Genomic DNA, 14,309 nt, shown 5'->3' on the forward strand with positions numbered 1-14,309 from the left:
GCAGTTATTCTCTGCTTGACCAAGGTGGGAACCAATGGGGAGCAGGTGAACACCAAGGGCTGCATGCCAGCCAGAAGTTTAAGACCAGCTGCCTTGGAGGAAATAAAATTGCCTAAGGCATCCTGGTGATGTGAGTGTCATGGTTCAGAGTGGGATGGGAAAAGATGGGAGTTCCCACCAGGTAGACTTGTACATTGTCACCCAGACCAAAACTAGGGGTAAGGGTTTTCTCCAGAGGGGAGATGAAAGATGAAACAAACAGTTCTTTCTACTTTCCCTTTTTGGATCTTGTAACTGTGTTGGAGGGGTTGGAAACGCTGGTATCTGGAAGGACATTTTGGCAACTGAAGCTGGCTGCTGCTAGTCCAAAATCTCTTGAGATGTTTCCCTGTGAGGGTCAATGAAATGAATGTGAAAGAGTGTTCCAGATCCAGCCAGCCACTGTGGGCCCTATAAAAGGTCAGCCAAGCCATTCACACATTTTTATGTGTTTGATGACGAAAGAGTTGGGAGTCACTAAACTGAGGTGCAGGAAATGTTGTTTCCAGCTATACTGAACCTAAACCTGGTGACTACATCCAATGTCAATGACAAGTGCAAGTGGCAATAGAGTTTTGTTACAACTGAAATCTATGTCTCTGTCTACTAGGACTGTAATCAAACATTTGCATGCAACTTGGACAGAATTACTCTGTATTATATGGATCTAGAGAGATGCCGAAGCAGAACCTTGAGAGCCTTTTATAGTCCCTGCTACACCAAAGAGGGGCAGGCACCAGCCTGTCAGGGCACCACCAGCCCTATCTGTCCCTGCCCAGCACCTCTTGGGCTCCCCCAACCCTGTCCAGGTTCCAGGACCCCATTCCAGCTCCCCTGGGTCCATCAGCCCCTGCCTCTGCAATACAGAAATAGGGCCAATCTCAAGCTCCCTATAGCCCTGTCCAGCCATGGTATCACTGCACCAGGGATTGTGTGATTAGCAGCATGAAAACCTGTTAGTGAATCGTACAAACAGATTTTACAGATTTAGAATTGTGTGCTCTATTTAGAGTGTTTTTGCTTCTGCGTGCCAAAGACTTATATGAAGCTCTGTGGTCCGACAGAAACCTTTTAATCTTTGGTCTTCATGTGCCAAATTATTCCACTAATATTAGAGAGCCTTTTGCTATGTTAACAATAGCCAAGACTTTCAGAGAAGGTAGCCCATTCTGAGGTGGATAAAGTAACTGCTGTGCAATACTTCATGCATAGAAGTGTGGAAAGTCTGGAAACTTTAGGTTTGGAAGTATGGGAAAGAAATATCCCTAACTGAGTGTTTCACAGTCGTCAGAGGTACAAACTTCTGTAGGAGAAGCGGCGGCAGAGCTTGTGAGTGTTTGTGCTACCTCACTCTCTTAGAAATCATTCTGTTTTAAAGAATGAGATTCTAACTGTTTGCTTTCTTATCTAGTGTAAAAAGGACCCTCTAAAGATTAAGACAGAGTTTCCTGACTCACAAAGGAAACAAAAACTTTTACAAAGAAAAACAAAACTTTCGCGCTCTCGAGGTCCGTTTAGTGGCAGGACTGGGGATTTCTTGTCCCCTCGCCACGCAGATGCCTCTTTTTTCTCGAGAAGACACCAACAGGCGAAAATAGCCGCTTCCACGGCCTCACAGATGTAGAAAAGATGTGACAATAAAGGAATAAAGAGCCGTTCCGTCTTACCCCGAGAAACACAAGCGTGAGTTCGGAGCGCGGGGCGGGGCGGGGCGGCAGCAGCCAATCAGCGCCCGCCGCGCTCTATAAAAGGGGCGGGGCCGCAGCCGCCGCCGAAGCTCTGTCTGTCGGTGCCATGTCCGAGACCGCCCCCGCCTCCGCCGCCCCGGGCCCCGCCGCCAAGAAGCCGAAAAAAGCGGCGGCCGGCTCCAAAGCCCGCAAGCCCGCGGGGCCCAGCGTCACCGAGCTCATCACCAAGGCCGTGTCCGCCTCCAAGGAGCGCAAGGGGCTCTCCCTCGCCGCGCTCAAGAAGGCGCTGGCTGCCGGCGGCTACGATGTGGAGAAGAACAACAGCCGCATCAAGCTGGGGCTCAAGAGCCTCGTCAGCAAAGGCACCCTGGTGCAGACCAAGGGCACCGGCGCCTCCGGCTCTTTCCGCCTCAGCGAAAAGCCTGGAGAAGTGAAGGAAAAGGCTCCCAAGAAGAAAACAACCGCAGCCAAGCCCAAGAAGCCGGCGGCTAAGAAGCCCGTCGGCGCCGCCAAGAAGCCCAAGAAGGTGATGACAGTGAAAAAGAGCCCCAAGAAAGCCAAGAAGCCGGCGGCCAGCGCGGCCAAGAAAGCAGCCAAGAGCCCCAAAAAGGCGACGAAGGCTGCCAAGCCCAAAAACGTGGCGGCAGCAGTGAAGAGCCCTGCCAAAGCAAAGGCGGTGAAGGCAAAGGCAGCAAAGCCGGAGGCGGCGAAACCGAAAGCAGCGAAGAAAGCAGCCCCCAAGAAGTAAGTCCCCTGTGGAAGAAAAGTTCTTTCTCCACACTTTAACCCAACGGCTCTTTTCAGAGCCACCCACGCTTTCTTAGAAGGGCTGAAATGCTCTTTTGTGGAAGGGGCAGCAGGGAGATGTTTCGGGGAATGGTGCTGTGCTGGCGCAAGTGCCATTTAATTTCGGTAACGGCCAGACGGAGCAGCAAGATTCAGAGTCGCTCAAATTTCCCCTGCATAGAAGGGGGAGGGAAGCACCGCGCTGGTGGCTTTATACCGATACGGCATACGGATTGGGTACGGCCTCGGGAAGGGTGATCTGCTTCCTAAGAGCGCTAACAGCCCCGCCCCGGAGCCGGAATGGTTTGAGCACGGGGCTGCGGCTCGTACTAACTGGAGGTGTGTGATTATATCAGACAATTTTAAAATGCACCGCGGGCTTTTGAGACTTCAGTGAAATTCAGGCTCTTTTTTTGACTTTGTAGGTGGCTCTGAAAAGAGCCTTTGGGTTTCTGTTGCTCAAATTTTCCTGGGCGTTGCTCTTGGGCGCTTACTTGGCTTTGGCCTTGTGGCTGTCGGTCTTCTTGGGCAGCAGCACGGCCTGGATGTTGGGCAGCACGCCGCCCTGCGCGATCGTCACCTTGCCCAGCAGCTTGTTGAGCTCCTCGTCGTTGCGGATGGCGAGCTGCAGGTGGCGGGGGATGATGCGCGTCTTCTTGTTGTCGCGGGCCGCGTTGCCCGCCAGCTCCAGGATCTCGGCCGTCAGGTACTCGAGCACGGCCGCCAGGTAGACGGGCGCGCCGGCGCCCACCCGCTCGGCGTAGTTGCCCTTGCGCAGCAGCCGGTGCACGCGGCCCACGGGGAACTGCAGCCCGGCCCGCGACGAGCGCGACTTGGCCTTGGCCCGAGCCTTCCCGCCCTGCTTCCCGCGCCCGGACATGGCAGCCACTCAGCAAATCGGCGCTCGCTCCGCAGCCGCAAAAGCCTCGGTAAGTCCCAGCCTGGCCCGCCCGGCGCCTTATATACAACCCGGGCGGAGCGGCAGCGCCTGCTCCGATTGGCTGCAAGAAAGGAATCCTTCGGCAGCCAATGGCAAGGCGAATTCAGAGGAGGCCAATAGCAAAGCCGGCCGCGGGGCGGACCAATAGCGACGCGCCGCTGGGAACAGCACCGCTATAAAAGCAGCTGCCGCGGCCTCGGCGCTGTCGTCGGTTCCTTGTTTGCCGTTTTCGTGTGTTGAGAGTGAGTCGCGTGTTTGCAGCCATGCCCGAGCCGGCCAAGTCCGCGCCCGCGCCCAAGAAGGGCTCCAAGAAGGCGGTCACCAAGACGCAGAAGAAGGGCGACAAGAAGCGCAAGAAGAGCCGCAAGGAGAGCTACTCCATCTACGTGTACAAGGTGCTGAAGCAGGTGCACCCCGACACGGGCATCTCCTCCAAGGCCATGGGCATCATGAACTCCTTCGTCAACGACATCTTCGAGCGCATCGCCGGCGAGGCCTCGCGCCTGGCGCACTACAACAAGCGCTCCACCATCACGTCGCGGGAGATCCAGACGGCCGTGCGGCTGCTGCTGCCTGGCGAGCTGGCCAAGCACGCCGTCTCCGAGGGCACCAAGGCTGTCACCAAGTACACCAGCTCCAAGTAAGCTGCTTTTGCAGCCCCCCCCCGTGCCACATCTCCTTAACCCAAAGGCTCTTTTAAGAGCCACCCACCTTTTCAATAAAAGAGCTGGTGCTGTGCTCATTTGTTCTATGCTAGCCCAAGTTTTTTTCCAGGAAGAAAGCAGTACCGGTGAAATCAGTGTAAACTACAAGGAAAGCGGGATGTCGCTTGCAATAAACAATGTGTTGTGTAGCATCTGCCTCAGCGGAGCAGAGAACCTTCACAACTCGGTAACAGAAATCCGAGGGAGCCTCCTTTCCTTTGGTGTAGTTTGGGGGGCGGTGGATCAAATAATGAACGCTGTTTCGGTCTCTTAAAAAGCCCCAAACAAATGTATCCTGGAAAGCCGGTGCGTGTTGTTTCCTCATGAGGTGTGCCAGCGAAAGACCGTGTGAATCGGGGACAGCAAAAGCTCGGGTGGTTATAGCACACCCTGTCAGCTTGTTTTTAGGTTCTTTATTTTTTGAGCAAAAAGCTCGGGATTGAGGCGCTCGCTTCCCCTTCCGAGACCAGTGTACGGACGGGAGGGCGACCAGGGGAAGCAAAGCGCAACGCTTCTCGGCGCTGTCGTCCCCGACCTGCGCAGCCCCGGCCGTGGCGGCGAGCACAGGCTACCCCGCCTGGCTCTTCTCTGGCTGTCGCCCGCTTCTCCCTGCAGCGCCCTGTCGTCCCGCGACCCGTCGATCCCGCCGCCGCAGGGGCTGGAGCCGGTCGGGCAGAGCCGGAGCCGCGCGGCCGCCGGGCTCGGTCGGACCTGGGTGAGGACTGCGCGGCGCTTCCCCGCCGCCGGGCCGGGGGCGGCTCCCGAGGGGGCGGCGATGGGTGGCGCTCGTGGCCCTTCCCCGCTTGCCCAGGGCGCGCTCGCCGCAAGCGAATCGCGGCTTAAACCCTGGCGGGGGAGCAGCCAGGAAAGGTTCGTCTGGCGAGAACAGTCGGCTGCCCCCCGCGCCTTCTGTCCTTCTGCCGCGGCCCCGAACCCACCGCGGCTACTGAGCGGGAAGAAACAGCGAGCCCTCGGGGGAGAAGGCGGTTGCCGACGGGAGCTTGACCAGCGGTCCCGACGCCGGGGGCGGGCGAGAGGGGGAGCGGGTTTGCAAGAGGCCGAGCGCCAGGCGTGCGTGGGCGGCGAGGCCTTGTTCCGGTCCTGGCCTACGGTGGTTGCCGCCATCCGCCTGCCTTCCAAACGAGCGTTCGTGGCGGCGGGAGCCGGCGCTAAAGCGTTGCAGAGAGCCGGCAAAGAGCGAGAGGCGGCGCCGGGGCGGGCGCGGGGAGGTCGGGCCGGGCCGGCGGCGGCGGGGAAGCGGCGGGGGCGGGGCGGGGAAGGGGCGGGCTCCCCTCGCGGGAGGCGCGAGCTTTTCCCGGGCTCGCGCGAACGGTCCAATGGCAGCCGGGCGGTCTCGCGCAGCGGCCAATGGGCATGGCGCTGCGGCTATAAAGAGCGCGGCAGCGCCGCCGTCGCGGCAGTGTCTCGTCTGTGGAGCGAGAGTGCGGTGGTTGTTGCAGAGCCATGGCGCGCACGAAGCAGACGGCGCGGAAGTCGACGGGCGGGAAGGCGCCCCGCAAGCAGTTGGCCACCAAGGCGGCCCGCAAGAGCGCGCCGGCCACGGGCGGCGTCAAGAAGCCGCACCGCTACCGGCCCGGCACGGTGGCGCTGCGCGAGATCCGCCGCTACCAGAAGTCCACCGAGCTGCTGATCCGCAAGCTGCCCTTCCAGCGCCTGGTGCGCGAGATCGCGCAGGACTTCAAGACCGACCTGCGCTTCCAGAGCTCGGCCGTCATGGCGCTGCAGGAGGCCAGCGAGGCTTACCTGGTGGGGCTCTTCGAGGACACCAACCTCTGCGCCATCCACGCCAAGCGCGTCACCATCATGCCCAAGGACATCCAGCTCGCCCGCCGCATCCGCGGAGAGCGCGCCTGAGTCTCCTGCCGCAGCCCTTCCCCGGCAAGGCACGCAGGCAGCCCACACAGACCCAAAGGCTCTTTTAAGAGCCCCTACGTGCACAACAAAAAGAGCTGAATCGCTGATTAAAATCGCTGCAGAATTATTGGGTATGGGAGGAGGAACAAGTCAAAAAGGGACAAATGTCAGTATAATAGCTTAAGAAGGACAATCTTGTCTAAGAGCTACTGCTCGATCTGTAGGAGCTTTTTAAACTCCTAAGTAATTGTCCTGGGTACGACAGTAACAGTTTTAAGACGCTGCAGCTTTTACTTGACAGCCAAAGAGTTAAAAGTGCCGAGTTCTTTGGCTTTCTTCTCTAATCACCCCCATCTCCTTCCTCGAAGGTGTATCGAGACAGTCACAGTCACAGGGATGTAAATTCCTCTATTCTGTCTGAGGCTCTCTGCTTATCTCTCTTAAACTAATATATTCTCACATTTCCTCGTTTCAATTTTTGTCTCCTTTCTCCATCCGGTGTTCATAAAGCACCTTTTACTCCCTCCAGTATTTGCAAAGGACTGCAGATGAATTACAAAGAAGAAAATTTAGAGCCTTATGTGGTTTATAAAAGAGAATTGTTTATATGCAGGATGCTCAGTAAAATGAGACACTAAAAAAAATAAAGGTCTGGGACCATAAAAGTCAAACATTACAGTCTACAAAATATTACAACCCCCTGATTTTTTCAAAGCAGCGCTACAGGTCTTTTCACTGTGCACTTGGTGTCTCTTAGAAAAGCCTTTGGGTCTGCGTGGCTGCCAGGCTGTGGTTCTTTTTGAGAGCCACCAACTTTTTCATTTGCAGATTACTCGCTTGTGTTTTCTGTCAGTTAACTTTTCTAGGTCTTTTAAGTTCCACTTGTATAGTATCCTTTGGAAACAATTTTTCCATCAGTAATTGCAGTTTTTCGTATATTTCTGAGGGCCTGACGCTGCAAAACGTGAAGTGACCGAAATTTCAAAAAACCCCATAAGGGGGCAGCAGGGCCTAAGAAATCGCTTTATATGAATGCAATTTTGTTCTGAAGACATTAACCAAACTATTATTGGGATCCTTAGAATAATAAAACTAAATACTAGCAAACAGCTTTATTAATCATTTAAGGCATATATTTAATAGATCTTTTTTCCCCAGATTGGAAAGACCAACGAAATATAGAACAACAAAAAAAAGCTATATTGGCATGCATATATCTTTGAAACATGCCCATGGTATGAGACAGGGAGAAGGGACTGACCAGGACTGAAAACAGCCTGAGCTGGGGGGAGAACGTACTTTAACAGCAAGCAGGATGTGGATGGCACAGCCGGGGTGCCTTACAAAGAGCTGGTAATTGAAGCAGCCTACGCACAATAGGTAGGGTAAACCTTGCCAGAAAAAGCAGTCAAGATAAAAGTGAAAAAGCACTAATAGGATCTGGATGCAGTTTCTGTTAATGCTGAACTGCTTTAATCGTTGGGATTGAACACTGATCACTAAGCAAATCAAACACTACAGGTAAAATTACAACAGAAACGTAGAAATTAAAGCCCTTTTCTTGAAAAGGTGGGTGGCTCTTAAAAGAGCCTTTGGGTTATACAGTATTTCTAGCAGCTATTTACTTGGAGCTGGTGTACTTGGTGACAGCCTTGGTGCCCTCGGAGACGGCGTGCTTGGCCAGCTCGCCAGGCAGCAGCAGCCGCACGGCCGTCTGGATCTCCCGCGACGTGATGGTGGAGCGCTTGTTGTAGTGCGCCAGGCGCGAGGCCTCGCCGGCGATGCGCTCGAAGATGTCGTTGACGAAGGAGTTCATGATGCCCATGGCCTTGGAGGAGATGCCCGTGTCGGGGTGCACCTGCTTCAGCACCTTGTACACGTAGATGGAGTAGCTCTCCTTGCGGCTCTTCTTGCGCTTCTTGTCGCCCTTCTTCTGCGTCTTGGTGACCGCCTTCTTTGAGCCCTTCTTGGGCGCGGGCGCGGACTTGGCCGGCTCGGGCATGGCTGCAAACACGCGACTCACTCTCAACACACGAAAACGACAAACAAGGAACCGACGACAGCGCCGAGGCCGCGGCAGCTGCTTTTATAGCGGTGCTGTTCCCAGCGGCGCGGCGCTATTGGTCCGCCCCGCGGCCGGCTTTGCTATTGGCCTCCTCTGAATTCGCCTTGCCATTGGCTGCCGAAGGATTCCTTTCTTGCAGCCAATCGGAGCAGGCGCTGCCGCTCCGCCCGGGTTGTATATAAGGCGCCGGGCGGGCCGGGCTGGGACTTACCGAGGCTTTTGCGGCTGCGGAGCGAGCGCGGATTTGCTGAGTGGCTGCCATGTCCGGGCGCGGGAAGCAGGGCGGGAAGGCGCGGGCCAAGGCCAAGTCGCGCTCGTCGCGGGCCGGGCTGCAGTTCCCCGTGGGCCGCGTGCACCGGCTGCTGCGCAAGGGCAACTACGCCGAGCGGGTGGGCGCCGGCGCGCCCGTCTACCTGGCGGCCGTGCTCGAGTACCTGACGGCCGAGATCCTGGAGCTGGCGGGCAACGCGGCCCGCGACAACAAGAAGACGCGCATCATCCCCCGCCACCTGCAGCTCGCCATCCGCAACGACGAGGAGCTCAACAAGCTGCTGGGCAAGGTGACGATCGCGCAGGGCGGCGTGCTGCCCAACATCCAGGCCGTGCTGCTGCCCAAGAAGACCGACAGCCACAAGGCCAAAGCCAAGTAAGCGCCCAAGAGCAACGCCCAGGAAAATTTAAGCAACAGAAACCCAAAGGCTCTTTTCAGAGCCACCTACAGCATCACTAAAGAGCTAAATTGCTTTTAAGCGATTTTGAAAAATATTTAGAGAACGTCAGTAGTGCTTTCTAAATGATTTTATATCAATGACTGATTTGTTAAATGCTGTAACAGCGTTTACAAACTGCTTTGTTAGTGATGTTGTGAATTTAATAAATCCATCTGTTCCGCTTAGGGAAAGCCCTCTATCCCCTTTTACAGTAGCCTAGCACACTGCGGAAAAGAAAGCGTTAAGCACTGGTCATACGGCCAAGGTAGATCCTTAAGTAGCTGAGTACTTAAGCTGCCCTGAAGCTATACACAATCCACAGGATTGAACGTTTTTGTCGGAAGGTAACGATTAACGCAGCATCTCGGGGTGCAATCACGGCACGCGCTTCGTGGGGTTTTATGTGCAACACACTATACCAAAACTATTTGAAAACAAATCTTATTTCAGCACTTTTCGAGAAAATTTGGGTGGCTCTTAAAAGAGCCGTTGGGTTTTAAGTGCGGTAGACGACTTTTCTTCCACGGGAACCTTACTTCTTTTTGGGGGCTGCCTTCTTCGCCTTGGCTGTTTTCGGCTTGGCTGCCTTCGGCTTTGCTGTTTTCGGCTTCACCGCCTTCACCTTCGCTGGGCTCTTCGCTGCTGCCGCTACTTTTTTGGGCTTGGCAGCCTTCGTCGCCTTTTTGGGGCTCTTGGCTGCTTTCTTGGTTGCCGGCTTCTTGGCTTTCTTGGGGCTCTTCTTCGCTGTCACTGCCTTCTTGGGCTTCTTGGCGGTGCCGACGGGCTTCTTAGCTGCCGGCTTCTTGGGCTTGGCTGCGGTTGTTTTCTTCTTGGGAGCCTTTTCCTTCACTTCTCCAGGTTTCTTGCTAAGGCGAAAAGAGCCAGAGGCACCGGTGCCCTTGGTCTGCACCAGGGTGCCTTTGCTGACGAGGCTCTTGAGCCCCAGCTTGATGCGGCTGTTGTTCTTCTCCACATCGTAGCCGCCGGCAGCCAGCGCCTTCTTGAGCGCGGCGAGGGAGAGCCCCTTGCGCTCCTTGGAGGCGGACACGGCCTTGGTGATGAGCTCGGTGACGCTGGGCCCCGCGGGCTTGCGGGCTTTGGAGCTGGCTGCCGCCTTCTTCGGCTTCTTGGCGGCGGCCTTAGCTGCAGGGACTGGGACGGCGGGCGCTGCCTCGGCAGCCGGGGCGGGAGCGCTCTCGGACATGACGACGCTGCGCGGACGCGGCTGCCGCTGCACCGGCGGTGCCCCCTTTTATAGCAGCGCGGCGGGCGCTGATTGGTGCGCTCATGAGCCCGCCCCGCCTCCCGCCCGCTCCTGCCACTCGGCTTGTGTTTCTTCCTTCCAAAAAAAATGTATTTTTCGTTAAAAAACTCTGACTGCGGCGCCCCGTTCCTTATCATTCTTGCTGCGGAGACAAAATAGTTTTGTCTTGCGGAGTTTCTTTTAGCTGAGAGTTGAAATGAGTTTCAGGCAAGGCAATAATCCCCGAGTTTGGGGATTGCACGCAGAGCTGGACGGTGAGATTTTTATTTCTCCTTTTGAATTAAAACTTTGCTTCTGACAGCACTGTCACAGTGACAGCGGAAACATGTTCCTGAGACGGTTTTTCATCAAGAGGGCTCAAAATGGGGGTAATCTGGAGACCTTGTCTTAGCATAAATGAGCTTTAAAGAGAAGCAAGTAACACAAGATAGTCACCCGGCTCTGTATCTGGGTTATGAGTTGTTTTCCATAACACAGCTTCATCTCTTAAAAATAATGAAACCTTTGGTCCTAATTCCCTACTTAGCTCTCGTAGGAGCTGATCAAAACTAAAGGAAATATGTTTTTCACTAGAAACATTAATGTGAAAAGCAGCTCTCTTAAATCATCAGGAACATTCAAAATCCCGTAATAACATATAGAAGTTCTTTCTCTGTTTCCCTCGGTTTTTGGAGTCCTTGTACTAATATTTTAATTAACTATATACCCATTTTTTTTTCTCCAGAATGCTTCTTTTGGTGAAGCACTGTAGATAAACATATTCATTTCTATGTTCTTATTTTAAGATAGTTTACTTGTGTGCTTACTTTTACACTATACTTCAGGAATTTTGTCAGCCAGAAAAAGCAATTTCACAAAAAGAAAAACAAAATAAAATCAAAATATGGTGTACATGTTTTCATTATGAAAAATAGAAGTAAAACCACAGGATTTTCTTTAATAAAATAATATAAATCAAGTGGCTTAATCAAACTATTTTGTCCTCAAAACTGCTGACAGAAGCAAGGGCACGGCTTTTTGCAGTGCATGAACTTTATGATGTGGGATAAATTGAATACACATAAAAATGATTTTTTTCTTACGATGACTTGGATAGAGAAGTGTCATGTTTGAGCATTCGTAGTATACTGTGGGAAACCCTTGTTCTTGTCTCATGATTATAAATGCAGTAATTTGACTTCTTTCACTTTATCTTTTGATAATGTAATATCACACGCTGTCTTGTGAAGTTTTGGTGATCTGGGGTTCAGCTTTCAGAACTTGTCAGTGGTACTGGATTATCATGAATGGGGTGCACCTAAAGTGTGAGAGACTTCCAAGAGATGTGGTGGCATTTCAGAGGCCTTTTTTCTAGAGAAGGCAAGCAGCAGAATAACATCATATGAGAGAGTATAAAAGCAGAAGATCATGTGGATTTTGATTTGTTCCAATGCTGTATTTCACAGTAGTTTCACCTGCTGAACCCACTGTGAATTTTGGGCTGTGAAGTACCTTGTCACAGAAGTGAATCTGTTGGGAAGAACACACACCATCAGGGAGAAATTTCTGGGTGATAGTTCCGTAGCATATGTATTTCCTTCAAATTCTGTATCTTACTCAATTCTATTGACTCATATCAGTCACTCCACTAGTAGCTTTACCTTTAAATTCTTTTGATCCTTTGCAAATGCATTTTCCTGGGCTTAGGCTAGACCTCTGTCATTCTTTCAAACACTGATGTAGTAGCACAGTCCTGGAGCAGTCTATATGCTTTCCTGAAAGTTCCTTTTCCTGGTTGTCCCAAATTTTGGCCATCTACATGGACTTTTAAATTTTGTTTTTCACAACCATAGACAGTTAATTTTAGGCTCAGCAAAGACGGAAATGCAAAGAGATCTTGCAAATGTTTCCAGGTGGAGAAGGGGAAGGAGAAATAAGTTTAATTCCTTAAATTTAATGGAGAATTTATTAAAAAAAAGATCATTACTTCAAATATTATTGTCAAAAAAAAAGATCTTAACTTTTTTTCCTAATATGAAGTTTTGTACAATGATGTACTCAGTAAAATGAGAATGGCTTCTGTCCCCTATTTTTCCTGAAAAAAAAACCAAAGTTAGGCAAACAGAACATTTATTAAATACCAATTGGCCTTGGGGCGATTGATTGAAGGATCAGGAGCACAGGTAATGATTTCCTTGATCCTTCCAGTAACAGAATATTTATTAAATACAGTAGACTGGGATATTTAGAAGTGATGTACCAGGAAGAAGCTTCCTCCTCCTCCTTCTCCTAAAAACAAGTAGGACTGGACCTTATACAGCAGGTATGAGTCCCTGGAACTACAGGGCCAGACAACTGATGAGGTGGGCGAAAGTTCTTCTGGGGCAGAGGGGACTCCTAAACCAACACCAACTGTACTCTGCATCACAGCCACCTCCGCTGAAAGGGGAACAGAGGGCCTGATGTGCACACTGGACCCAACTCACAGGGAAGTCTGTTGTCTCTCAGGAGCTCTGTTGACAGAGGGAAGAGTGCCAGCAAAACTTGAACTCAGGACATGAGGAGAGCAGACTTCAGGCTGCTTGGGGAACAAGCAAGTAAAGTCCCCTAGGAAAATGTTTTTGCTGGTGCTTAAGCCCACCAGTGCTGGTCACTCTCTAAATATTGTCTCCTAAGGGCACAGGAGCAGGCAATTCCTAAATGTCAGAAGTCAAGCAGATGAGGCAGAAGGCTGAACAGGGAAATAAGGTGAAAAAGGAAGGTGTATGCTCAGCGGAAGCAAGATCAGCTGATGTGAGAAGAATACAGAGATACTGCTTACCACTGCAGGGGCAAAATTCATGTGGCCAAAGCTCAGCTGGAGTAAAAGCTGGCCAGAAATGTGGGGGACAAAAAAGAGTTTTTTCAAATACATTAATGGCAATAGGTAGTCTGTAACATTAGCCTGTCATAGGATGAGACAGGCTCATCACCTCACAAACAGGAACAGAGACAAGGCAAAGGCATTTAATGCTTTCTTTGCCTCTGCCTTCAAATGGATGATGGACCAAGGGAGTCTCAATGTCCTGAGCTGGAGGACCATGACTGTGAGAATGATCAACTCCCAGATGACCCTGAAGTTGTGCAGGATCTACAACAGGATAACCCACCTAGTTGATCTAGGAAAGCCAGTAGATGTAATCCCTTTGGACTTTAGCAAAGCTTTTGGTACTGTCTCACACAGTATCCTTCTGGTCAAAATATGCAGCACACAGCTGGATAACCATGTTATGTAATGGGTGAGCAGCTGCCTCAGAGGTTGGGCACAAAGGGTTATGCTGAAGGGGGTATCATCAGGCTGGTGACCTGTCACTAGTGGGGTTCTGCAGGACTCCATCCTCGGCTCAGTTATCTTCACCATCTTCATTAATGATTTGGACACAGGACTCGAAGGAATACTAAGTAATTTTGCCAACAACACTAAACTGGGAGGAGCTGTTGACTCCCTCAGGGACAGAGAGGCCCTGCAGAGAGACTTCAACAAATGAGAGATGAGCAATCCCCGACCATATGAAGTTTAACAAGGGCAAGTGCTGGATTCTGCATCTGGGATGGAGCAACCCTGGTTGTCTGTACAGACTAAGGAACAAGAGACTGGAGAGCAACACTGCAGAAAGAGACCTGGGGGTCCTGGTTGATGGCAAGTTGAATATGAGTCAGCAGTGCCCTGGCAGCCAAGAGGACCAACCGTGTCCTGGGGGGCATCAGGCAAATCATTGCCAGCCGGTCATGGAGGGGATTGTCCCACTCTGCTCTGCACTGGTATGGCCTCACCTTGAATATTGTGTGCAGTCTTGGGCACCACAATATAAGAAAGACTTTACATTATTAGAGAGCATCCTAAGGAGGGCCATGAGGATGGTAAAGGGTCTGGAGGGAAAGACTTATGAGGAGAGGCTGAGGTCACTTGGTCTGTTCAACCTGGAGAAGAGGAGACTGAGGGGAGACCTCACTGTGGTCTTCAACATCCTTACAAGGGGATGAACACTGGAAGAGGCTCCTCAGGGAAATGGTCACATCACCAAATCTGACAGAGTTCATGAAGTGCTTGGACAATGCTTTCAGGCATATGGTGGGATTCTTGGGGTTTCCTGCACAGGGCCAGGAGTTGGATTTGATGATCCTGATGGGTTCCTTCCAACTCAGCATATTCTATGGTTGCATGATTCTATGAAACTTTCCCAAAGTTCAGTCAGGAATTCAGGGATGCATTTTTCTCC

The 14,309-nt window shown here is 52.0% G+C and overlaps 7 protein-coding genes across 7 annotated transcripts; 4 read left to right on the top strand and 3 right to left on the bottom strand.

The window, feature by feature from the left end:
• Window positions 1-1,818: 1,818 nt before the first annotated feature.
• LOC135414461 (histone H1.11L-like) lies at window positions 1,819-2,968 on the top strand. Its single transcript, XM_064655271.1, has one exon. It carries the CDS (start codon window positions 1,834-1,836, stop codon window positions 2,473-2,475), a length of 642 nt encoding a protein of 213 aa, XP_064511341.1. The 5' UTR covers window positions 1,819-1,833; the 3' UTR covers window positions 2,476-2,968.
• Window positions 2,963-3,449, bottom strand: LOC135414464 (histone H2A-IV). The gene has a single exon (XM_064655274.1). The coding sequence runs from the start codon at window positions 3,391-3,393 to the stop codon at window positions 3,004-3,006; it is 390 nt and encodes a 129-aa protein (XP_064511344.1). The 5' UTR covers window positions 3,394-3,449; the 3' UTR covers window positions 2,963-3,003.
• A 142-nt stretch (window positions 3,450-3,591) lies between these two features.
• Window positions 3,592-4,204, top strand: LOC135414465 (histone H2B 1/2/3/4/6). Its single transcript, XM_064655275.1, has one exon. The coding sequence runs from the start codon at window positions 3,717-3,719 to the stop codon at window positions 4,095-4,097; it is 381 nt and encodes a 126-aa protein (XP_064511345.1). The 5' UTR covers window positions 3,592-3,716; the 3' UTR covers window positions 4,098-4,204.
• A 1,390-nt stretch (window positions 4,205-5,594) lies between these two features.
• LOC135414462 (histone H3) lies at window positions 5,595-6,132 on the top strand. The gene has a single exon (XM_064655272.1). It carries the CDS (start codon window positions 5,622-5,624, stop codon window positions 6,030-6,032), a length of 411 nt encoding a protein of 136 aa, XP_064511342.1. The 5' UTR covers window positions 5,595-5,621; the 3' UTR covers window positions 6,033-6,132.
• Window positions 6,133-7,125: 993 nt separating this feature from the next.
• Window positions 7,126-8,095, bottom strand: LOC135414466 (histone H2B 1/2/3/4/6). Its single transcript, XM_064655277.1, has one exon. The coding sequence runs from the start codon at window positions 8,032-8,034 to the stop codon at window positions 7,654-7,656; it is 381 nt and encodes a 126-aa protein (XP_064511347.1). The 5' UTR covers window positions 8,035-8,095; the 3' UTR covers window positions 7,126-7,653.
• Window positions 8,096-8,298: 203 nt separating this feature from the next.
• LOC135414463 (histone H2A-IV) lies at window positions 8,299-8,893 on the top strand. Its single transcript, XM_064655273.1, has one exon. The coding sequence runs from the start codon at window positions 8,358-8,360 to the stop codon at window positions 8,745-8,747; it is 390 nt and encodes a 129-aa protein (XP_064511343.1). The 5' UTR covers window positions 8,299-8,357; the 3' UTR covers window positions 8,748-8,893.
• A 339-nt stretch (window positions 8,894-9,232) lies between these two features.
• On the bottom strand, window positions 9,233-10,019 carry LOC135414460 (histone H1.10-like). Its single transcript, XM_064655270.1, has one exon. It carries the CDS (start codon window positions 10,009-10,011, stop codon window positions 9,340-9,342), a length of 672 nt encoding a protein of 223 aa, XP_064511340.1. The 5' UTR covers window positions 10,012-10,019; the 3' UTR covers window positions 9,233-9,339.
• Window positions 10,020-14,309: the final 4,290 nt, after the last annotated feature.

The sequence above is a fragment of the Pseudopipra pipra genome, chromosome 5, assembly GCF_036250125.1.
Source record: "Pseudopipra pipra isolate bDixPip1 chromosome 5, bDixPip1.hap1, whole genome shotgun sequence".
Lineage (NCBI taxonomy): Eukaryota > Metazoa > Chordata > Aves > Passeriformes > Pipridae > Pseudopipra > Pseudopipra pipra.

Bases quoted from the DNA above. Each gene is read 5' to 3' on its own strand.
- LOC135414465 (XM_064655275.1), top strand. From the start codon at position 3,717: ATGCCCGAGCCGGCCAAGTCCGCGCCCGCGCCCAAGAAGGGCTCCAAG.
- LOC135414466 (XM_064655277.1), bottom strand. From the start codon at position 8,034: ATGCCCGAGCCGGCCAAGTCCGCGCCCGCGCCCAAGAAGGGCTCAAAG.
- LOC135414464 (XM_064655274.1), bottom strand. From the start codon at position 3,393: ATGTCCGGGCGCGGGAAGCAGGGCGGGAAGGCTCGGGCCAAGGCCAAG.
- LOC135414461 (XM_064655271.1), top strand. From the start codon at position 1,834: ATGTCCGAGACCGCCCCCGCCTCCGCCGCCCCGGGCCCCGCCGCCAAG.
- LOC135414462 (XM_064655272.1), top strand. From the start codon at position 5,622: ATGGCGCGCACGAAGCAGACGGCGCGGAAGTCGACGGGCGGGAAGGCG.
- LOC135414460 (XM_064655270.1), bottom strand. From the start codon at position 10,011: ATGTCCGAGAGCGCTCCCGCCCCGGCTGCCGAGGCAGCGCCCGCCGTC.
- LOC135414463 (XM_064655273.1), top strand. From the start codon at position 8,358: ATGTCCGGGCGCGGGAAGCAGGGCGGGAAGGCGCGGGCCAAGGCCAAG.